Source organism: Tachyglossus aculeatus, chromosome 5 (assembly GCF_015852505.1).
Source record: "Tachyglossus aculeatus isolate mTacAcu1 chromosome 5, mTacAcu1.pri, whole genome shotgun sequence".
NCBI classification, from domain to species: Eukaryota; Metazoa; Chordata; class Mammalia; order Monotremata; family Tachyglossidae; genus Tachyglossus; species Tachyglossus aculeatus.
In genome coordinates this window covers 85,228,159-85,252,398 of record NC_052070.1, presented here as the reverse complement: position 1 = coordinate 85,252,398, position 24,240 = coordinate 85,228,159, and the positions used below count along the sequence as shown (strand labels likewise).

Genomic DNA, 24,240 nt, shown 5'->3' with positions numbered 1-24,240 from the left:
GTGGAAAGAGCCCGGGCTTTGGAGTCAGAGGTCATGGGTTCGAATCCCGGCTCCGCCAATTGTCAGCTGTGGGACTTTGGGCAAGTCACTTCATTTCTCTGGGCCTCAATCGCCTTATCTGTAAGGTGGGGATTAAGACTGTGAGCCCCATGTGAGACAACCTGATCTCCTTGTAACCTCCCCAGTGCATAGAACAGTGCTTTGCACATAGTATGCACTTAATAAATGCTATTATTATTATTATTATTATTCTCATCCTCAGTTCCCTCATCTGGAAAATGGGGATGAAGACTGTGAGCCCCCCCTGGGACAACCTGATCACCTTGTAACCCCCCCCCCCAACCCCCCACCCCGGGCTTAGAACAGTGCTTTGCACATAGTAAACACTTAATAAATGCCATTATTATTATTATTATTATTATTATTATTATTATTATTATTATTCTCTGGGCCTCAGTTCCCTCATCTGGAAAATGGGGATGAAGACTGTGAGCCCCAAATGGGACAACCTGATCACCTTGTATCCCCCCAGCGCTTAGAACAGTGCTTTGTACATAGTAAACGCTTAATAAATGCCATTATTAGTAGTAGTAGTATTAGTATTATTATTATTATTATCTGTGCCTCAGTTCCCTCATCTGGAAAATGGGGATGAAGACTGTGAGCCCCATGTGGGACAACCTGATCACCTTGTAACCTCCCCAGCGCTTAGAACAGTGCTTTGCACGTAGTAAGTGCTTAATAAATGCCATTATTATTACTATTATTATTATTCTCTGGGCCTCAGTTCCCTCATCTGTAAAATGGGGATGAAGACTGTGAGCCCCACGTGGGACAACCCGATCACCTTATAACCCCACCCAGCGCTTAGAACAGTGCTTTGCATATAGTAAACGCTTAATAAATGCCATTATTATTATTATTATAAATACAATCATTTTATTATAAATATATAATGTATTAATATAATAATAATAATAATAATAAAAAATACGATTGAAGGAATAAAAGAGAAGCCCTGGCGCGGGTCTCCCTGTAGGGGGCGCTGCAGCGACCCCATCTGCACTCGTGGAGCACCCGCCCCCTTTCCATCGCGCCCCCGCTCTCCACCAATGGCAGGGCTGGAACCGCCTCCTAATTAGCATACGAAAGGACAGGCTCCCTACTTAACATGCAGGCTCCGCCCTCACATGGGCGGGGCGTCCCCATTCTGCGCCTGCGCGAGGTGTCGGCCCGGCCCCGCCCCTCCCGCCGTGCCTGGCGCATGCGCGTGGCCCGGGAGCGGCTGCGGCCACGTGGCTTTGCATCTCTGTCCTCATTCATTCATTCAGTCGTATTTACTGAGCGCTTACTGGGTGTAGAGCGGTGTACTGAGCGCTTTGGAGAGGACAGTATAATAATGCTGGCATTTGTTAAAAGCTTGCTATGTGCAAAGCACTGTTCTAAGCGCTCGGGGGGATACAAGGTGATCAGGTTGTCCCACGTGGGGCTCACAGTCTTCACCCCCATTTGACAGATGAGGCAACTGAGGCTCAGAGAAGGTAAGTGACTTGTCCAAGGTCACACAGCAGACATAATAACGATAATAATAATGGTATTTGTTAAGCGCTTACTAAGTACAAAGCACTTTTCTAAGCATTCAGGGGGATACAAGGTGATCAGGTTGTCCCACGCGGGGCTCACAGTCTTCATCCCCATTTTACAGATGAGGCAGCCGAGGCTCAGAGTAAGTAAGTGACTTGTCCAAGACCACACAGCAGACATAATAATAATAATAATAATGGTGTTTGTTAAGCACTTACTATGTACAAAGCACTGTTCTAAGCGCTGGGGGAGATACAAGGTGATCAGGTTGCCCCACGTGGGGCTCACAGTCTTCATCCCCATTTTACAGATGAGGGAACTGAGGCTCAGAAAAGTGAAGTGACTTGCCCAAGGTCACACAGCAGACATAATAATAATGATGGCATTTGGTAAGTGTTTATTATGTGCAAAGCACGGTTCTAAGCTCTCGGGGGAGACAAGGTGATCAGATTGTCCCAGTGGGGCTCACAGTCTTATTCCTCATTTGACATTCATTCATTCAATCGTATTTATTGAGCGCTGACTTTGTGCAGAGCACTGGGCTAAGCGCTTGGGAAGTCCAAGTCGGCAACATATAGAGATGGTCCCTACCCAACAATGGTGAGGGAACTGAGGCATAGAGAAATTGACTTGCCCAAGGTCACACAGTAGCCATGTGGTAGAGTCAGGATTACTCTATTTATTATTACTCGATTTATTTATTTATTATTACTCTATTTATATTACTCTATTTATTTTGCTTATACATATCTATTCTATTTATTTTATTTTGTTAGTATGTTTGGTTTTGTTCTCTGTCTCCCCCTTTTAGACTGTGAGCCCACTGTTGGGTAGGGACCGTCTCTATATGTTGCCAACTTGGACTTCCCAAGCGCTTAGTCCAGTGCTCTGCACACAGTAAGTGCTCAATAAATACGATTGATTGATTGATTGATTAGAACCCATGACCTGTGACTCCCAAGCCCGTGCTCTTTCCACTGAGCCATGCTGCTTCTCTATGCTTCGTTATACTCCATTTATTTTATTATTGAGGTGTGTATAGCTATAATTCTGTCTATGCTACGTATAACAGCATAACAGACCCATTCCCTGCCTACAACCAGCTTATAGTCTAGAGGGGGAGGAATCATACATACATTCACTCGTATTTATTGAGCGCTTACTGTGTGCAGAGCACTGGACTAAGAGCTTGGGAAATCAATCAATCAATGGTATTTATTGAGCGCTTACTGTGTGCAGAGCACTGGACTAAGAGCTTGGGAAATCAATCAATCAGTGGTATTTATTGAGCGCTTACTGTGTGCAGAGCACTGGACTGAGAGCTTGGGAAATCAATCAATCAATCAATGGTATTTATTGAGCGCTTACTGTGTGCAGAGCACTGGACTAAGAGCTTGGGAAATCAATCAATCAATCAATGGTATTTATTGAGCGCTTACTGTGTGCAGAGCACTGGACTAAGAGCTTGGGAAATCAATCAATCAATCAATGGTATTTATTGAGCGCTTACTGTGTGCAGAGCACTGGACTAAGAGCTTGGGAAATCAATCAATCAATCAATGGTATTTATTGAGTGCTTACTGTGTGCGGAGCACTGTACTAAGCGCTTGGGAAGTCCAAGTTGGCAATAGATAGAGACGGTCCCTACCCACCAGCGGGCTCACAGTCTAGAAGGGGAAGACAGACAACAAAACAAAACATATTAACAAAATAAAATAAATAGAATAGATACGTACAAGTAAAATAAATCAATAAATAGAGTAATAAATCCTTACAAACATATATACATATATATGGGTGCTTTGGGGAAGGGAAGGAGGAAGGCTCAGTGGAAAGAGCCCGGGCTTCGGAGTCAGAGGTCGTGGGTTCCAATCCGGTTCCGCCACATCTGCTGTGTGACCTTGGGCCAAGTCGCTTACAATAATAATAATAATAATGGCATTTATATTAAGTGCTCACTATGTGCGAAACACTGCTCCAAGCGCTGGGGAAGCTTGGGAAAGACACTTGTCTACATGTTTTGTTGCCCGCCTCCCCCTTCTAGACTGCGAGCCCGTTGTTGGGTAGGGACCGTCTCTAGATGTTGCCGACTTGGACTTCCCAAGCGCTTAGTACAGTGCTCTGCACACAGTAAGCGCTCCATAAATACGATTGAATGACTGAATGAATACTGTAGCCCACTCTGAGGTGCCTGCGTCTGTTTGCGAGAGCGAGGACTGGCCAGGTCCGTGCCCACCGTGAGCCCACCCGGAAATCCAGGCATTCAATCCTATTTATTGAGCGCCTACTGTGCGCAGAACACTGTACTAAGCACTTGGGAGAGGACAGTATAACAGCATAACAGACATAGTCTCTGCCCACAACCAGCTTGGGTAGGGACTATGTCTATATGTTGCCAACTTGTACTTCCCAAGCTCTTAGTACAGTGCTCTGCACACAGTAAGCGCTCAATAAATACAATTGATTGATTGACTGATTGATTACAGGCCAGAGGGAGGATCATACATTCATTCAATCATATTTATTGAGCGCCTACTGTGTGCAGAGCACTGTACTAAGCACTTGAGTGAGAACAGTATAGCAGTATAACAGACATAGGCCCCTCCCTCAACCCGTCTAGTCTAAAGGGGGATCATACATTCATTCATTCATTCATTCAATCATATTTATTGAGCGCTTACCGTGTGCAGAGCACTGTACTAAGCGCTTGGGAAGTACAAGTTGGGAACATATAGAGACGGTCCCTACCCCACAGTGGGCTCACAGTCTAGAAATCATATTTATTGAGGGACCGTCTCTGTATGTTGCCAACTTGGACTTCCCAAGCGCTTAGTACAGTGCTTTGCACACAGTAAGCGCTCAATAAATATGATTGATTTATAGATTGGTGCCTCAGTTTCCTCCTCTGTAAAATGGGGATGAAGACTAGGAGCCCCATGTGAGATATGGACAGTGTCCACTGTGATTAATTTGTATCTACCCCAGTGCTTAGTACAGTGCCTGGCACAGAGTAAGCGCCTTACCTCCTTCGCCTCCCCATAGCACCTGTATATATGTATATATGTTTGTACATATTTATTGCTCTATTTTATTTGTGCATATTTATTCTATTTATTTTATTTTGTCCCTTCCCCACAGCACCTGTATATATGTATATATGATTGTACATATTTATTACTCTATTTATTTTACTTGTACATATCTAGTCTATTTTGTTAATATGTTTGGTTTTGTTCTCTGTCTCCCCCATCTAGACTGTTAGGTTGGGACCGTCTCTATATGTTGCCAACTTGGACTTCTCAAGCGCTTAGTCCAGTGCTCTGCACACAGTAAGCGCTCAATAAATATGATTGATTCTCACTAAAAAATTCCTGTGTTTCTAAGTGGTGCTTTTATTACCAAAGTGCTTTACAATAATCAATTATTTACTCCTCCCCCTTCTAGACTGTGAGCCCACTGTTGGGTAGGGACCGCCTCTATATGTTGCCAACTTGGGCTTCCCAAGCGCTTAGTACAGTGCTCTGCCCACACTAAGCGCTCAATAAATACGATTGATTGATTGATTGATTCTCACTAAAAATTTCCTGTGTTTCTAAGTGGTGCTTTTATTACCAAAGCGCCTTACATTAATCAGCTATTTACTCCTCCCCCTTCTAGACTGTGAGCCCACTGTTGGGTAGGGACCGTCTCTGTGTGTTGCCAACTTGGACTTCCCAAGCGCTTAGTCCAGTGCTCTGCGCACGGTAAGCGCTCAATAAATACGATTGAATGAATGAATAACCATTAAAAAAAGAATAATCAACCTCCCCTGGTACGTAAGTTGCTTTTTCCATAAAAGCGATAATTGAAATTCCTGGCAACCGAGCCCGTGGAGGGGGCTCCCGGGATGGGCCGCCCATCCGGAGGGAGGAGGCCTGCCTCGCTGGGACTTCTCAGCAGAGTTGAGAGGATGTCCCAATTTTTCAAACCAGGAAATTCAGCAACCCGGGCAACCACCGGATTTTGCAACCAAGACGAGGATCTTTTAGACTGTGAGCCCACTGTTGGGTAGGGACTGTCCCTATATGTTGCCAACTTGGACTTCCCAAGCGCTTAGTACAGTGCTCTGCACACAGTAAGCGCTCAATAAATATGATTGATTGATTGATTGATTGAGGGTGTTCATGGGAATGAACCAGGCCTGGAGAGAAGAGGGACTGCCCTGTGGTCCACGCTCAGGAGGGCAGGGCAGACAGTTCTCCTCCACCATTGCTCTTCCAGGAGCCCCCACAACCCAGACCGCCCGGGGAACTTCCCAAGCGCTTAGTCCAGTGCTCTGCACACAGAAAGCGCTCAATAAATACGATTGATTGATTCATTCATTCATTCAATCGTATTTATTGAGCGCTTACTGTGTGCAGAGCACTGGACTAAGCGCTTGGGAAGTACAAGTTGGCAACACATGCCATTACGCTGGCCAGGACCCATTTAATGGCTACTGCCTCTGAGCCGGCTGCTTATTTTTATTGTTTGTTTTTTTTTTTTGATGGTATTAGTTAAGCGCTTACTATGTGCAAAGCACTGTTCTAAGCGCTGGGGGGTGGATACAAGGCAATCAGGTTGTCCCAAGTAGGGCTCACAGTCTTAATCCCCATTTTACAGATGAGGTAACTGAGGCACAGAGAAGCCAAGTGGCTTGCCTGGAACATAATAAGCCCTTACCAAATTATTATTATTATTATAATGGCATTTAGTAAGCGCTTGCTATGTGCAAAGCACTGTTCTAAGCGCTGGGGTAGATACAAGGTGATCAGGTTGTCCCACGTGGGGCTCACAGTCTTCATCCCCATTTTACAGATGAGGGAACTGAGGCCCGGAGAAGTGAAGTGACTTGCCCAAAGTCACACAGCTGACAATTGGCAGAGCCGGGATTTGAACCCACGACCTCTGACTCCAAAGCCCAGGCTCTTTCCACTGAGCCACGCTGCTTGGTATTTGTTAAGCGCTTACTGTGTGCAAAGCACTGTTCTAAGCGCTCGGGAGGATACAAGGTGATCAGGTTGTCCCACGGGGGGCTCACAATCTTAATCCCCATTTTACAGATGAGGGAACTGAGGCCCAGAGAAGTGAAGTAACTTGCCCAAGGTCACACCACTGACAATTGGCGGAGCTGGGATTTGAACCCAGAACCTCTGACTCCAAAACCCGAGCCACGCTGTTTCTGTATCATTCTTTATCCTTCTTCCCTTTCCCCAGGGGTCTGGAATTTACCGCCCGCCGGGGATGGACGGAACCTGGAGCCTCGGGAATTTCTGATTTTAGCTCCCTCGCTGTCCCTCCTCCTTCTCCCTCCGCTTCCTCTTCTGGTCTGAGTAAGCAGTAGTGGGAGGAATGGAGTGAGAGCAGATGGCAGAACCTCGGGGGAGGCAGGGGCTGTTGTAAATATTTCACATTTCCAGTCATTCATTCATTCAATCGTATTTATTGAGCGCTTACTGTGTGCAGAGCACTGGACTAAGCGCTTGGGTAGGCCAAGTTGGCAACATATAGAGATGGTTCCTACCCCACAGCGGGCTCACAGTCTAGAAGGGGGAGACAGACAACAAAACAAAACATATTAACAGAATAAAATAAATAGAATAAATATGTACAAATAAAATAAACAAACAGAGTAATAAATAAGTACAAATGTATGTACAGGTATATTTGTTCATTCATTCAATCGTATTTATTGAGCGCTTACTGTGTGCAGAGCACTGGACTAAGCGCTTGGGAAGTCCAAGTCGGCAACACCTAGAGACGGTCCCTACCCCACAGCGGGCTCACAGTCTAGAAGGGGGAAGACAGAGAACAAAACAAAACGTATGAAGAAAATAAAATAAATAGAATAAGTATGTACAAATAAAATAAATAAATAAATAAATAAATAAATAGAGTAATAAATAAGTACAAACATATATACGTATATACAGGTATATTTGTTCATTCATTCATTCAATCGTATTTATCGAGCGCTTACTGTGCACAGAGCACTGGACTAAGCGCTTGGGAAGGACAAGTCGGCAACATATAGAGACGGTCCCTACCCCACAGTGGGCTCACAGTCTAGAAGGGGGAGACAGAGAACAAAACAAAACCTATTAAGAAAATAAAGTAAATAGAATAAATATGTACAAATAAAAGAAATAAATAAATAGAGTAATAAATAAGTACAAACATATTTACAGGTATATTTGTTCATTCATTCATTCAATCATATTTGTTGAGCGCTTACTGTGTGAAGAGCACTGTACTAAGCGCTTGGGAAGTCCTAGTTGGCAACGTATAGAAATGGTCCCTACCCTACAGCGGGCTCACAGTCTAGAAGGGGGAGACAGAGAACAAAACCAAACCTATTAACAAAATAAAATAAATAGAATAAATATGTACAAATAAAATAAATTAATAGAGTAATAAATACATACAAACACGGCTCTGGGGTAGATACAAGTGGACTGGACAGGTGCTCTGCGCACGATTGATTGACTGATTTGGTTTCCCCTCCTTTCCTTCTCATCTCTGAGGGGAGAGTCAGAAATCCTTATTGCCTTATTACCTCTATATATGTATATGTTTATACATATTTATTACTCTATTTTTTTATTTATTTATTTTACTTGTACCTATCTATTCTATTTATTTTATTTTGTTAGTACGTTTGGTTTTGTTCTCCGTCTCCCCCTTTTAGACTGTGAGCCCACTGTTGGGTAGGGACCGTCTCTCCATGTTGCCAACTTGTACTTCCCAAGCGCTTAGTCCAGTGCTGTGCACACAGTAAGCGCTCAATAAATACGATTGATTGATTGATTGATTGATTGACTAACTCTCTGCCTCCCCTTCTAAATAGTAAGCTCACTGTGGGCAAGGGAATGTGTCTACCGACTCTGTTATATTGTACTCTCCCAAGGCCTTAGCACAGGGCTCTGCGCACGATTGATTGACTGATTTGGTTTCCCCTCCTTTCCTTCTCATCTCTGAGGGGAGAGTCAGAAATCCTTATTGCCTTATTACCTCTATATATGTATATGTTTATACATATTTATTACTCTATTTTTTTTTATTTATTTTACTTGTACCTATCTATTCTATTTATTTTATTTTGTTAGTATGTTTGGTTTTGTTCTCTGTCTTCCCCTTTTAGACTGTGAGCCCACTGTTGGGTAGGGACTGTCTCTAGATGTTGCCGACTTGGACTTCCCAAGCGCTTAGTACAGTGCTCGGCACACAGTAAGCGCTCAATAAATACGATTGATTGATTGGTTGATTGACTAACTCTCTGCCTCCCCTTCTAAATGGTAAGCTGACTGTGGTCAAGGGAATGTGTCTACCAACTCTGTTATATTGTACTCTCCCAAGGCCTTAGCACAGGGCTCCACGCACGATTGATTGATTGATTTGGTTTCCCCTCCTTTCCTTCTCACCTCTGAGGGGAGAGTCAGAAATCCTTATTGCCTTATTACCTGTATATATGTATATATGTTTGTACATATTTACTACTCTATTTATTTATTTATTTATTTTACTTGTACCTATCTATTCTATTTATTTTATTCTGTTAGTATGTTTGGTTTTATTCTCTGTCTCCCCCTTTTTGACTGTGAGCCCGCTGTTGGGTAGGGACCGTCTCTATATATTGCCAACTTGTACTTCCCAAGCGCTTAGTACAGTGTTCTGCACACAGTAAGTGCTCAATAAATACAATTGATTGATTGATTGATTATTGCGCTGCTGCTCACGACAGTGGTTGTGGCCAGGACGGTATCTCAGAGCCGGGGTAGGAAAATTTTCATTTTCCTAACATCCACACCAACCCTCTGGGACTGGGGGAGACTGGGCTGGGGGCGTGGGGGGTGGTGGAGAAGCTCCCAAAGGGGCAATGATTCCAGTTAAGTGGGGACCGTCTCTATATGTTGCCAACTTGTCCTTCCCAAGCGCTTAGTCCAGTGCCTTGCACACAGTAAGCGCTCAATAAATACGATTGATTGATTGATTAAGTAGGAACTGTCTCTATCTGTTGCCAACTTGGACTTCCCAAGCGCTTAGTCCAGCGCTCTGCCCACAGTAAGCGCTCAATAAATACGATTGCTCGATTCTCTTCACATCTTTATTCTTCTTCCAGCGAGCCCGCGTTCCAACCGCACGACGTGGCCGCACTTTCCATTTCGGAGGGACGCCCGAGAGCCCCATCCGCACCCGTACGCCGCGGTCCTACAAGCCCACCTCCACGAAGCCCCCCGTGCTTTCCAGGCCTCGGCCCGTTCTCCTTCACGGCTTCCGCGGGCCCGAAGGAGGCAGGGACGGCCCTTCCTGTTTCAAGGAGGAGGAAACCGAGGCACGGAGAAAGGCCTTGTCGTGACTCCTGTGGTAAGTCAGTGGCGGAGCCAAGACTTGGGCCGGCTCCCCGCCCCGTCCTCTTCTCTCCGGGCCGTCAGGCCTCCCGACTCTGCCGCAGCCTGCGGTCCAGGGCCAGGAGCTGGCGCAGGAAGCCCCGGTTGGGGATGATGCCGCGGTGGTCCTTGACGGTCTTGATGGCCTCCACGAGGGTGAGGCCGTGGTACAGCATAAGATAGGCCAGCACCAGGGTGGCGGAGCGACTCACGCCGACGGCGCAGTGCACGAGGATCTTCCCTGGAGACAGGCACACGCGCACGCACACGGGCCAGGGGAGGGACGGGGGCAGGAGGAAGGACGTTCACACACGTAGGGAGAGAAGCAGAAAGGGGGCGAGGGACCAGGAGAAAAACAAGACGAATTACAGAAAGACAGAGCCTTGCGGGAAGAGCGCGGGCCTGGGTTCTAATCCCCGTAAGTCCTTTACCGCCTCCAGGCTTCGTTCTCCCGTCCTCCCTCCTGCGTAGGCTGTTAGCCCAAGTCGGGCCGCGGGGACTGCGTGTCGTACCTAGTTAACCCGCATCTCCCCCGGGCTCATGACGGTGTTGGAAACACGGTAAGCGCTTAACGGAGAAGAAGCGTGGCTCAGTGGAAAGAGCCCGGGCTTTGGAGTCGGGGGTCAGGGGTTCAAATCCCGGCCCCGCCAACGTCAGCTGTGTGACTTGGGGCAAGGCACTTCACTCCTCTGGGCCTCAGTTCCCTCATCTGCAAAATGGGGATTAAGACTGTGAACCCCCTGTGGGACAACCCGATCACCTTGTAACCTCCCCAGCGCTTAGAACCGTGCCTCGCACATAGTACGTGCTTAATAAATGCCATTATTATTATTATTATTATTATTATTATTATTATTATTATTCACTTCTCTGTGCCTCAGTTACCTCATCTGTAAAATGAGGATTAAGACTGTGAACCCCCTGTGGGACAACCTGATCACCTTGTAACCTCCCCGGCGCTTAGAACAGTGCCTTGCACATAGTAAGTGCTTTATAAATGCCATTATTATTATTATTATTCACTTCTCTGTGCCTCAGTTACCTCATCTGTAAAATGGGGATTAAGACTGTGAACCCCCTGTGAGACAACCCGATCACCTTGTAACCTCCCCAGCGCTTAGAACAGTGCCTTGCACATAGTAAGCACCTAATAAATGCCATCATTATTATTATTATTATTATTATTCACTTCTCTGTGCCTCAGTTACCTCATCTGTAAAATGGGGATTAAGACTGTGAACCCCCTGTGAGACAATCTGATCACCTTGTAACCTACCCCAGCACTTAGAACAGTGCCTTGCACATAGTAAGTGCTTAATAAATGCCATCATCATTATTATTATTTCTCTGTGCCTCAGTTACCTCATCTGTAAAATGGGGATTAAAACTATGAGCGCCCCCCCCCCCCCCCCCCCCCCCCCCCCATGGGACAACCTGGTTCATTCATTCATTCAATCGTATTTATTGAGCGCTTACTGTGTGCAGAGCACTGGACTAAGCGCGGGGGAAGCACAAGTTGGCAACATAAGGAGACGGTCCCTACCCCACAGCGGGCTCACAGTCTAGAAGGGGGAGTCAGACAACACAACAAAACATATTGACAAAATAAAATAAATAGAATACCTACAAATAAAATAGAGTAACAAATCTGTACAAACATATATACATATCACCTTGTCACCTCCCCAGTGCTCGGAGCAGTGCTTTGCACATAGTAAGCGCTTCCCCCATCTTACCTCCTTCCCTTCCCCACAGCACCTGTATATATGTATATATGTTTGTACATATTTATCACTCTATTTATTTTACTTGTACCTATCTATTCTCTTTATTTTATTTTGTGAGTATGTTTGGTTTTGTTCTCTGTCTCCCCCTTCTACACTGCGAGCCCGCTGTTGGGTAGGGCCCGTCTCTCTGCGTTGCCCGCTTGTCCTTCCCAAGCGCTTAGTCCAGTGCTCTGCAACCAATCAATCGATCGTATTTCTTGAGCGCTTACTGTGTGCAGAGCACTGGACTAAGCGCTTGGGTAGTCCAAGCTGGCAACATAGAGAGACGGTCCCTACCCGACAGCGGGCTCACGGTCTAGAAGACAGCCGACAGTTGGCGGGGGCCGGGATTTGAAGCCATGACCTCTGACTCCAAAGCCCAGGCTCTTTCCACTTTGCCACACTGCTCTGCACCCAGTAAGCGCTCAGTAAATGCAATTGATTGATTGATTAACAGAGACCTTCATTATGATTATTAACGATTACCGGTAAAAGCAAATGAAAAAACGCCAGGAAAAGCCCTATCACCCCATGGTCCAGCCCCACACTTGGCCACCCAGGAAAGACGCCGTGTCTCCCGCCCTTCGCCATGCTTTGCCCCACGATGTGCCCTCAGTCGGTCAATCAATCAATGGTATCAATCATCAATCAATCCCTCCTGCCCCGGACGGTCTTCCTTCCTTCCTCCCTTCCCTCCCTCGCTCCCTCCCGGCTCCGCCCTTACCTCCCGGCCGGCTCAGGGCCCGGTGGATGAAGTCGGCCGCGGGCTGGAAGTGGACGCTCATGTCGAAGGCGGGCGAGTCGTGGGCCTCCACCCCCAGGTAGCGGATGCCCAGGCCCCCGTAGGCCTCGGGGACCCCACGCCACTTACTGTGGGAGGCGCTGAGCACGTGCGTGATGCCCAGACGGCCCAGCTCCCGACGGTTGGTGGCCACGTCCCTGACACGAGACCAGACGGGGGGGACAGGGGAGGGAAGGGCGGTTAGGCGGGGGCGTTGCTTTCTTCTCCATCATCATCATCATCATCATCATCAATCGTATTTATTGAGCGCTGACTGCGTGCAGAGCACTGGACTGAGCGCTCGGGACGTCCAAGTTGGCAACATATAGAGACGGTCCCTACCCAGCAGTGGGCTCACAGTCTAAAAGGAGTGGGGGGACAGAGAACAAAACCAAACATACTAACAAAATAAAATAAATAGAATAGATTTGTACAAGTAAAATAAATAAATAGAGTAATAAATATGTACAAACATATATACATATGTACAGGTGCTGTGGGGAAGGGAAGGAGGTAAGATGGGGGGATAGCTATGCCCCTCTCTGCCAGCCTTCCGACTTCTGGGCACCCGCTTTGAACTGATTCCCATCCTCCATGAGCCCGCTGCTGGGGAGGGACCGTCTCTAGATGTTGCCAACTTGGACTTCCCAAGCGCTTAGTACAGTGCTCTGCACACAGTAAGCGCTCAATAAATGCGATTGATATGAAGCAGCATGATTTTTTTTCTCAGAGTGCTACATTTTACTATATCGAACTTTTAAGCCGTATATGCGTGTTCAGTTAATAATAATAATAATAATAAATGGCATTTATTAAGCGCTTACTATGTGCAAAGCACTGTTCTAAGCGCTGGGGAGGGTACAAGGTGATAAGGCTGTCCCACGGGGGGCTCACAGTCTTCATCCCTATTTTACAGATGAGGAAACTGAGGCACAGAGAAGTTAAGTGACTGCTTCTTCGATTGACACTTTTAATAGTCATCCAATCAATCAATCAATCATATTTATTATAATAATGATGGCATTTATTAAGCGCTTACTATGTGCAAAGCACCGTTCTAAGCGCTGGAGAGGTTACAAGGTGTTCAGGTTGTCCCACGGGGGGCTCACAGTCTTAATCCCCATTTTACAGATGAGGTAACTGAGGCACAGAGAAGTTAAGTGCCTGGCCCAAGGTCACACAGCTGAGAATTGGCAGAGCTGGGATTTGAACCCATGACCTCTGACTCCAAAGCCCATGCTCTTTCTACTGAGACACGCTGCTTCTGAGCAGCCGCGCTGCTACACTCTTATTGAGCGCTTACTGTGTGCAGAGCACTGTACTAAGCACTTGGGAAGTACAAGTTGGCAACATATAGAGACGGTTCCTACCCAACAGCGGGCTCACAGTCTAGAAGGGGGAGACAGACAACAAAACAAAACCTATTAACAAGATAAAATAAATAGAATATGTCCAAGTAAAATAGAGTAATAAATACATACGAACATATATACATATATGCACTTCCATCTAATCTAAAGCTGCAGGAATTTTAGTCAGTTATCAGAAATCACAGTGCGTGCTTCCCAAATTTCTGCCCAATAACTTTTGCTATCCTGAAATATGGGAGAAGGTGTAAACCCCATGAGTGACAGGGATAATTCATTCATTCATTCAATCGTATTTATTGAGCGCTTACTGTGTGCAGAGCACTGGACTAAGCGCTTGGGAAGTACATGTTGGCAACATTCATTCATTCAATCGTATTTATGGAGCACTAACTGTGTGCGGAGCACTGTACTAAGCGCTTGGGAGGTACAAGTTGGCAACAGATAGAGACGGTCCCTGCCCAACAGCGGGCTCACAGTCTAGAAGGGGGAGACAGACGACAAAACAAAACATATTAACAAAATAAAATAAATAGAATACGTACAAGTAAAATAAATCGAATAATAAATCCGTACAAACATATATACAGGTGCTATGGGAAAGGGAAGGAGGTAAGGCGGGGGGATGGAGGGGGGAAGAGGGGGAGAGGAAGGAGGGGGCTCCTTCCCCATCAATCCCATCAATCAACCAAGTTTACTGAATTCATTCAATCGTATTTATTGAGCACTTACTGTGTGCAGAGCACTGTACTAAGCGCTTGGGAAGTACAAATTGACCACATATAGAGACGGTCCCTACCCAACATAATTGAGAGATACTCAGTCGTGGAAAGCAAGGAAGAAGATTCTAGCCTGTAAGCTTCTTATGCACAGGGAACATGTCGACCAACTCTGTTGTCCGGTAGTCTCCCAAGCACTTAGTACAGTGTTCTGCACACAGTAAGCTCAAAAACACCATCGACGGACTCCCTGTGGATAGGCTTCTCCATTCTCCAGTCACCTCTGCCCCCTCACTTACCTAGCTCCCACTCAGCTCTTAACTGCTGCCATTTTCAGGCACTAGAAAAGTACCTTCGCACCAGGTTTTACATTATTCTTCTTCCTTTACATTCACTCTCACATTGCTCTCCTACTTACATGCTTCAGCTACCACCTCTGTGCATCTGAAGCAGCTATCTCCCTCCGTTCCCCCCCCGAACCATCTGCCGTCCCCTTTTCCGTGACCCGGTGCCTTCCGAGGTGCGTTCCTAGCCCTTGACCTTGATTCTCCAAGAGGGACCGTCCAGGAGAAAAGAAGCCGGGAAACGGGAGAGGCAGGAAGCCAACCCTGGGCGTAGCTCTCCTCTCTGAGTCCCTCTGGTGCCAAGCATTCCCCCCTCCCCACCCTGCCCACATTTGCCCGCAACTGGGATCATCCAAACAAGTCATAAACAGCATGTTTTAGTGGAAAGAGCCCCGGCTTGGGAGTCAGAGGATTTGGGTTCTGATCCCGGCTCCACCTCTTGTCTGCTGGGTGACCTTGGGCCGGCTACTTCCCTTCTCTGTGCCTCAGTTTTCTCATATGCAAAATGGGGATGAAGACTGTGAGCCCCACGTAGGACAAAGGGGCCCCAGGCTGAGCCCCCTCCTCCCCCCCCATCCCCCCCACCTTACCTCCTTCCCCTCCCCACAGCACCTGTATATATGTGTATATGCTTGTACGTAGTTATTTCTCTATTTGTACATATTTATTCTATTTATTTTATTTTGTTAATATAATAATAATAATGATGGCATGTATTAAGCGCTTACTATGTGCAGAGCACTGTTCTAAGCGCTGGGGAGGTACAAGGTGATCAAGTTGTCCCACGTGGGCCTCACAATCGTAATCCGAGGTAACTGAGGCACAGAGAAGTGAAGTGACTTGCCCAAAGTCATACAGCTGACAATTGGTGGGGCCGGGATTTGAACCCATGACCTCTGACTCCAAAGCCCGGGCTCTTTCCACTGGGCCACACTGCTTCTTTAATGTGTCTTGTTTTGCTGTCTGTCTCCCCCTTCTAGACTGTGAGCCCGCTGTTGGGTAGGGACCATCTCTATATGTTGCCGACTTGTACTTCCCAAGTGCTTAGTACAGTGCTGTGCACACAGTAAGCTTTCAATAAATATGATCGAATGAATGAATGAATGACAAAGGGATTACCTATAATAATGGCATTTATTAAGCGCTTATTATGTGCAAAGCACTGTTCTAAGCGCTGGGGAGGTTACAAGGTGATCAGGTTGTCCCACGGGAGGCTCACAGTCTTCATCCCCATTTTCCAGATGAGGTAACTGAGGTCCAGAGAAGTCAAGTGACTTTTAGACTGTGAGCCCACCTTTTAGACTGTGAGTCCATTGTTGGGTAGGGACTGTCTCTCTATGTTGCCAACTTGTACTTCCCAAGCGCTCAGTACAGTGCTGTGCACACAGTAAGCGCTCAATAAATACGTTTGATTTGATTGCCCAGAGTCACCCAGCTGACAATTGGCAGAGCCGGGATTTGAACCCACGACCTCTGACTCCAAAGCCCGGGCTCTTTCCACTGAGCCACTCTGCTTCTCAGGTGCGTAGAACAAATGCCATAATTATTATGCTTATTATTACCACCCTGCCGTCCTCCAGACTGTAAGCGCGTTGCGGGCGGGGAACGTTTCTGCCAACTCCGTTATACTGCAGTCTTCCAAGAGTTTAGTGCACAGAGTAAGCAGTGCACAGTGCACAGAGTAAGCGCTCAGTAAATACAATTACTTGGTTGTCCTTCCTGCCCTCCTCCCCGAACCCAGACACCCCCTCCCCGCTTGCCCAGGGCAGCAGAACCCCAAACTCCGGGCCTGCTCGGGGCGGGGGACAGGTACGTACTGGTCTCCGAGGTAGAGGCCCGGCCAGACCTCGTCAGCGTGGTTACAGGCCGTCTTGCCCGTGAAGAGGAGGCGCTCCAGCTCGAAGACACTCAGGAGGGGATGCTGCGCGGGGGACGGCTCTGCCAAGGCCCCCCCGGCCCGGCTCGGGGAGCGCGAGCCACCCCGGGAGAACCGGGCCATGAACGTCATGGAAGCCCAAAGCCAGTTGCCGGGACACATCTCTCGGGGTGGCGGCGGTGGCCGCAGCTGCTCTTGTCCTTCTGCTCTGCTCCTGCGAGGAGGCAGGGACTGTGAGACACCTGGGGGGCGGCGGGGACGGGGGGCTCAGAGCCGCTCTCGCTGCCCACCGGGCCTGGCACTGCCCTGGGTGGCGAAGGCAACCTCTGCCTAGACGGTGGGGATCCCGAGCCGCAGCCCTTGGGCTCGGAGCTCTTCAGCCGTGCCAGCCACGGCGATGGGGAGTCACGAGTCCTTGTTTACGGGGAGCTGGCTCTGCCCAGTTGCCAGGTTCCTGCGGGCCCCCGGCCCCACCCACCCACTCACACACAAACACAGGGGCTGAGTTCAGTCACAGGCGCTGGGCACCCGCTCCCCACCCCACCGCCGGTCTGCCAACCGAGGCACGGCCTTACTGGTCGGGGCGCAGACGGGCTGTGGGGTGACCAGAGGGCAGGACAGCAGCGGGCTGAGGTCAAGTGATGTGCCAGTTGGCCGGCTTTAACCCCTTCTTGTCCTCCGGCTGGGCCTGCCCCAGAGAGGGAGATGCTGGGCCTCTAATAGCAAAGAGTTAAGTGTCTGGGCAGTATCAGGGGAGAGACTGGGTGGCCGACTGGGGCCCGGTTGGCATCCGCTGGTGTGAAGCAGCGTGGCTCAGTGGAAAGAGCCCGGGCTTTGGAGTCAGAGGTCATGGGTTCAGATCCCGGCTCCACCACTTGTCAGCTGTGGGACTTTGGGCAAGGCACTTCACTTCTCTGGGCCTCGGTTCTCTCATCTGTAAAATGGGGATGAAGACTGGGAGCCCCCCATGGGACAACCTGATCACCTTGTAACCTCCCCAGTGCTTAGAACAGTGCTTTGCACACAGTAAGTGCTTAATAAATGCCATCATCATCATTATTATTATTATAGAACCCGGCCTGGGCGTCAGAATGACCTGGGTTCTACTCCCAGCTCTGCCACTTGTCTGCTGGGTGACCTTGGGCAAGTCGCTTCACTTCTCTGGGCCTCAGTCACCTCATCTGTAAAATGGGGATTAAAGACGGTGAACCCCGTGTGGCACATGGGTTGTGTCCAACCTGATTAGCTTGGATCTACCCCAGAACTTAGTACAGTGTCTGGTACATGGTAAGTGCTTAACAATACAGTACCTGGCATATGGTAAGCGCTTAACACATATCACTATTAAATACCATTAAAAAAAATCATACCTTCCCCTCACTAATAATAATAATGATGGCATTTATTAAGCGCTTACTGTGTGCAAAGCACTGTTCTAAGCACTGGGGAGGTTACAAGTTGATCAGGTTGTCCCACGGGGGGCTCACAGTCTTAATCCCCATTTTACAGATGAGGTAACTGAGGCCCAGAGAAGCGAAGTGACTTGCCCAAAGTCACACAAGCTAACAATTGGTGGCACTGGGATTTGAACCCATGGCCTCTGACTCCAAAGCCCATGCTCTTTCCATGGAGCCACGCTGCTTCTCTAGCCCGGTATAGGGTCTAGAAAAGGCCAGAAGACTCCCAGCATCATCATCAATCGTATTTATTGAGCGCTTACTGTGTGCAGAGCACTGTACTAAGCGCTTGGGAAGTACAAGTTGGCAACATATAGAGACAGGCCTGAGCAGACCAGGTGTGGGGAGGGGGTGCAGGAGAGGAGATTCAGCCTTAGCTCAGGGACTCCACCCTCTCGAGGGGTAGGGAATCCAGACAGAAACCCTTCCCTGGCAGGGAGCTGGGAACAGCAAGCTAGAAATCCAGAGCCAGCCGAATGTTGTGCCCATATCTGTGTGACCTTGGGTAAGTCACTTCAGTTCCCTATGCCTCAGTTATTACCTCGTCTGTAAAATGGGGATTTGGACCGTGAGCCCCATGTGGCACACCCATTGTGTCCAATCTGATTAGCCTGTATTTACCCCAGTGCTTAACTCAGTGTCTGGCACATAGTAAGTGCTTAACAAATAACAGAAAAGAAAAGAAAGTGTAAGGGGCTGCTGGTCTCTGGGAGAGTGGCACTAGGCTAGGAGCTCAAGGGAAAGGCTCTCAGGCCTCTGTCAACCTCTGGAGCTTTGTGCCTGGCCAATCAATCAATCAATCAATCGTATTTATTGAGCGCTTACTGTGTGCAGAGCACTGTACTAAGCGCTTGGGAAGTGCAAGTTGGCAACATATAGAGACAGTCCCTACCCAACAGTGGGCTCACAGTCTAAAACACATTACAGAGCCAACCAGGCTTCAGAGGGGCACCGCCACCCTCCTGCTCCCCTTCTGCCACCCTCCAACCTCCCTCTGGGAGGCCTGTACCTGTCTCCCCATCCTGTTCCAGGAAAGGGGTTCACTCTGGTTTCTGGGGATGGAAGATTAGCCTTAATCTGCATGGCCCAAGGTGCTACTTCTGCCCAGTGCCCAGGGCCTGCTACTCTGAGCCAAGCCCTCGTCTCCTGCCTGGGCTGTGCCAGAAGAGGCCCAGCTTTTCGGGGTCGGGAAGGTTCGAGACGGAGACAATTTAGGGTCTTCATATTATGGAGTTGAGAGGGGCAGGGAAGAGAAGTCCGGTAACCATGACAACACTCCCTGCCCTTCCCCAGAGGGTGAGAAAGCTCAGATGTGCCTGGTCCCCTTTCCCCACACCACCTCCCCTTCCTTGTCGGACATACTGAACCCAGTGTATGGGCACAGGAAGGGCACTGCCTCTGCTTCCCAAGGGGAGGGAGGCCCAAAGGTTGGCTTTCATGGCAGATCTGCCCCCCTAACCCCTTCCTGCCTTCCCTCTCACCCCCCAAATGGGAACCTAGCTCCAGGAACACCCATTCTCTGTCTCCCCCTTTCCTGGCTCGCCGCCACTGCCTGTAACAGGTTTATGGTTGTGTTCGAGCCCCTGTCTGAGGGAAAGGAGAGGGAGAGAGCCAGCGAGGAAGCACCCCAAAGCTCCCTGCCTCTCCCTCCGGTGGCCCCCGTCTCCAGCCACCTGCCCCGACCCGAGCCTGAGCCGCCAGATGGAAAGGAAACACCACCACCCCCATTTCCGTACCTCTTTCCAGGCTGTGATTTCTCAGCTCTGAGGGAAGATCGCAGGCAGAGCCAGCCAGACGGCCATGTCTCGCTCCTCCTCCTCCTCCTCCTGCTGCTGCTGCTGCTGCTGAAGCCCCGCAGCCCCTGCCGCTGGAGAGGGGCTGATAATCTCAACAGCTATTTTAAGCCATGAAGCGTCTAGAGGCAGGATTCATATCAGGGAGCGCATGCATACACACACCCACGCACCCACACACCCACACACCCACACAACCCTAATTTAACACCCATAGCGGCTCACAAGTTCTCGAATGCACACAAACACAGATGGGTTTCCACATTTGATACACAAGCAGGCACCCGCTTGCCCAGACTGACTGACAATCTCACCAGGCACCCCTCAGTGAAATTTAGATACACTGCTTGAGAAATCTGCTTCTCCACCCCCAGTCGATCTTCCACCGTGGGCCCTTTCCCGCATTTGATTGCAAAGCACATTCCCAGAAAGATAAGAATAATAATAATAATAATAATGGCATCTATTAATAATAATGATGATGGTATTTGTTACGTGCTTACTATGCGTCAAGCACTGTTCTAAGCACTGAGCATTGTTTTACGCGCTGGGGTGAATACAAGCAAATAGAGTTGGACACAGTCCCTGTCCCATATTCATTCATTCAATTGTATTTATTGAGCACTTACTGTGTGCAGAGCACTGTACTAAGTGCTTGGGAAGTACAAGTTGGCAACATATAGAGACGGTCCCTACCCAACAGCGGGCTCATGGTCTAGAAGGGGGAGACAGAGAACTAAACAAAACATATTAACAAAATAAAATTAATAGAATAAATATGTACAAAAAAATAGAGTAATAAATATGTACAAACATATATACATATATACAGGTGCTGTGGGGAGGGGAAGGAGGTAAGGCGGAGGGGAGGGGGAGGAGGGGGAGATGGGGCTCACAGTTTCAACCCCCATTTTACAGGTGAGGTAACCGAGACACAGAGAAGTGAAGTGATTTGCCCAAGGTCACACAGCAGATGTGTGGCAGACCGGCAATTAGAACCCGTGACGTCTTGACTTCCAGGCCTGTGACCTATCCACTAGGCCATCCTGCTTCTCCAAGTACACATTTCATTCCATAATGATTATAAGATGCCTGCATATGCACCGTGTTGTCTTGGGTGGGATAGAGAGTAAATTAAACCGACCTAGTCCGTGTCCTTTAAGAGATTATTGGCTATAATTGATGACCCAGAAGCAGATCTATAAATCAAGTATTAAGCACATGCCAGGCAAGATGAATGCGGCAGACTAAGGTGTGGTGACCAACAGTTTTAGACCGAATTGATAAACTAGATGTAAAACAAATGTCTGGAACCAGATGGCCCCCGCCTTAGAGTTCCAAAGGAATTATGAGGGGATGTTGTAAGGCATAACCCCTTGCCCACATTCCGCCTCTGGCCTTTTCGTATCCAACAGACGGCCACTCTCTCCACATTCAAAGCGTTATTAAAATCACAACTCCTACAAGAGGGCTTTTTTCGACTAATCCCTGTTTTCCCCTACTCCCTCTCCCTTCGGTGTCATCTGTGCGCTTGGAGCTGTAGCCTTTCAGCGTTTGATATTCACCCCACCCTCAGCCCCACAGCGCTTATGTACGTATCTGTAATTTATTTTAATGTCTGCCTCCCCCTCTGGACTGTAAGCACTTGGGCAAGTAAAGCCCAGCCACAAACAGCAGTTCCCAAAGTGATCCTGGGACTTATAGAAGGGCGAATCTCACTTCCACACCTGAAAAATTAGTAGACTCAGTCTTGAGGACTTAAACACAGTCTGCTTGGGGAAAGATAACTTGGTAAGAGGAAATCATGCCCCACTATGCTGCTACAGTTCTTTGAAGCAGTTGGTCATCAAACATGTGGCTAGAGGGAAACCAGTCAACGTAATATGAGATAATAATGATAATAATAATTGTGGTAGTTGTTAAATGCTTACTATGTGCCAAGCACTGTTCTAAGTGCTGGGGTAGATACAAGGTAATCAGGTTGGACACTGTCCGTGTCCCTCGTGGGGCTCATAATCTTAATCCCCATTTTACAGAGAAAGTAACTGAGGCACAGACAGAGAAGTGAAGTGAAATGACTTGCCCAAATTCACACAGCAGACATGTGAGCCAGGATTAGAACCCACATCCTCTGACTCTTAGGCCCATGCTCTTTCTACTAGGCCATGCTGCCTCTCCACTCACCTGCTTTTCTTGTTCATTCATTCATTCATTCATTCAATCGTATTTATTGAGCGCTTACTGTGTGCAGAGCACTGTAATAAGCACTTGGGAAGTACACGTTGGCAACATATAGAGACAATCCCTACCCAATAACGGGCTCACAGTCTAGAAGGGGGAGACAGACAACAAAACAGAACATGTGGACAGGTGTCAAGTCATCAGAATAAATAGAAGTAAATCTAGATGCACATCAGTAACAAAATAAATAGAATAGTATATATGTACAAGTAAAATAAATAGAGGAATAAATCCGTACAAACATATATAGAGGTGTTGTGGGGAGGGGAAGAGGAAAGGGGGGCTCAGTCTGGGAAGGCCTCCTGGAGGAGGTGAGCTCTCAGTAGGGCTTTGAAGGGAGGAAGAGAGCTAGCTTGGTGGATGTGCGGAGGGAGGGCATTCCAGGCCAGGGGGATGATGTGGGCCAGGGGTCGACGGCGGGACAGGCGAGAGCGAGGCACAGTGAGGAGGTTAGCGGCAGAGGAGCGGTGGGTGCGGGCTGGGCTGGAGAAGGAGAGAAGGGAGGTGAGGTAGGAGGGGGTGAGGGGATGGACAGCCTTGAAGCCCAGGGTGAGGAGTTTTTGCCTGATGCGTAGGTTGACTGGTAGCCACTGGAGATTTTTGAGGAGGGGAGTAACATGCCCAGAGCGTTTCTGCACAAAGTTGATCCGGGCAGCGGCATGAAGTATAGACTGAAGTAGGGAGAGACAGAAGGATGGGAGATCAGAGAGGAGGGTGATGCAGTAATCCAGTCGGGATAGGATGAGAGATTGAACCAGCAGGGTAGCGGTTTGGATGGAGAGGAAAGGGCGGATCTTGGCGATGTTGTGGAGGTGAGACCGGCGGGTTTTGGTGATGGATTGGATGTGAGGAGTGAACGCGAGAGCAGAGTCAAGGATGACACCAAGGTTGCGGGCTTGTGAGACGGGAAGGATGGTAGTGCCGTCTACAGTGATGGGAAAGTCAGGGAGAGGGCAGGGTTTGGGAAGGAAGATAAGGAGTTCAGTCTTGGACATACCGAGTTTTAGATGGCGGGCAGACATCCAGATGGAGATATCCTGAAGGCAGGAGGAGACACGAGCCTGAAGGGAGGGAGAGAGAGCAGGGGCAGAGGTAGATTTGGGTGTCATCAGTGTAGAGATGATAGTTGAATCAATCAATCAATCAATCGTATTTATTGAGTGCTTACTGTGTGCAGAGCACTGTACTAAGCACTTGGGAAGTACAAGTTGGCAACATATAGAGACAGTCCCTACCCAACAGTGGGAAGCCATGGGATCGAGTGAGTTCACCAAGGGAGTGAGTGTAGTGACACTGTGCACTGGGGTAGATACAAGATCATCAGGTCCCATATCAGGCTCACATTATAAGTAGGAGGGACAACAGTTATTGACTCCCCATTCTACAGGTGAGGGAACTGAGGCCCAGAGAAGTTAAGTGACTTGCCCAAGGTGGCAGAGCAGACAAGTGGTGGAGCCAGGTAGAACCCAGGACCATACTCCTTCCACTAGGAGAGACTTTCAAAGGACATTTGACAAGTTCCTTATCCAAAACTTTGCAAAGATGGTAGAATTATAGGTGTAGAGAAAGTGTTCTTGACATGGATAGAACACCAGCAAAAGATAGGAAACCAAGGGCGGGGATAAATAATCACTTTTCATTATAGAAAAAATAGTGGGGTCTTTTAGAGATGAGTACCAGGAAGGATATTATTTAAAATCTTTGTAAATTATCTGGAAGGATGGCACAGTGAAGTCTCCACATTTTTTTAATGGCACTTGTTATGTACTTCCTATATTCCAGCACTGTACTAAGCTCTGGGGTAGACACATGCTAGTCAGATTGGACACAGTTTGTGTCCCACATGGTGCTCACAGTCTTAATCCCCATTTTACAGATGAGGGAACTGAGGCACAGAAAACTGAAGT

At 48.1% G+C, this 24,240-nt stretch overlaps 1 protein-coding gene across 1 annotated transcript; it reads right to left on the bottom strand.

Moving 5' to 3' along the window:
- Window positions 1-9,692: 9,692 nt before the first annotated feature.
- Window positions 9,693-20,169, bottom strand: DUSP26 (dual specificity phosphatase 26). Its single transcript, XM_038746891.1, has 4 exons — window positions 20,036-20,169; window positions 16,784-17,056; window positions 12,480-12,694; window positions 9,693-10,230 (listed from the first exon to the last, which is right to left on the bottom strand). Exons 2-4 carry the CDS (start codon window positions 17,002-17,004, stop codon window positions 10,031-10,033), a joined length of 636 nt encoding a protein of 211 aa, XP_038602819.1. The 5' UTR covers window positions 17,005-17,056; window positions 20,036-20,169; the 3' UTR covers window positions 9,693-10,030.
- Window positions 20,170-24,240: the final 4,071 nt, after the last annotated feature.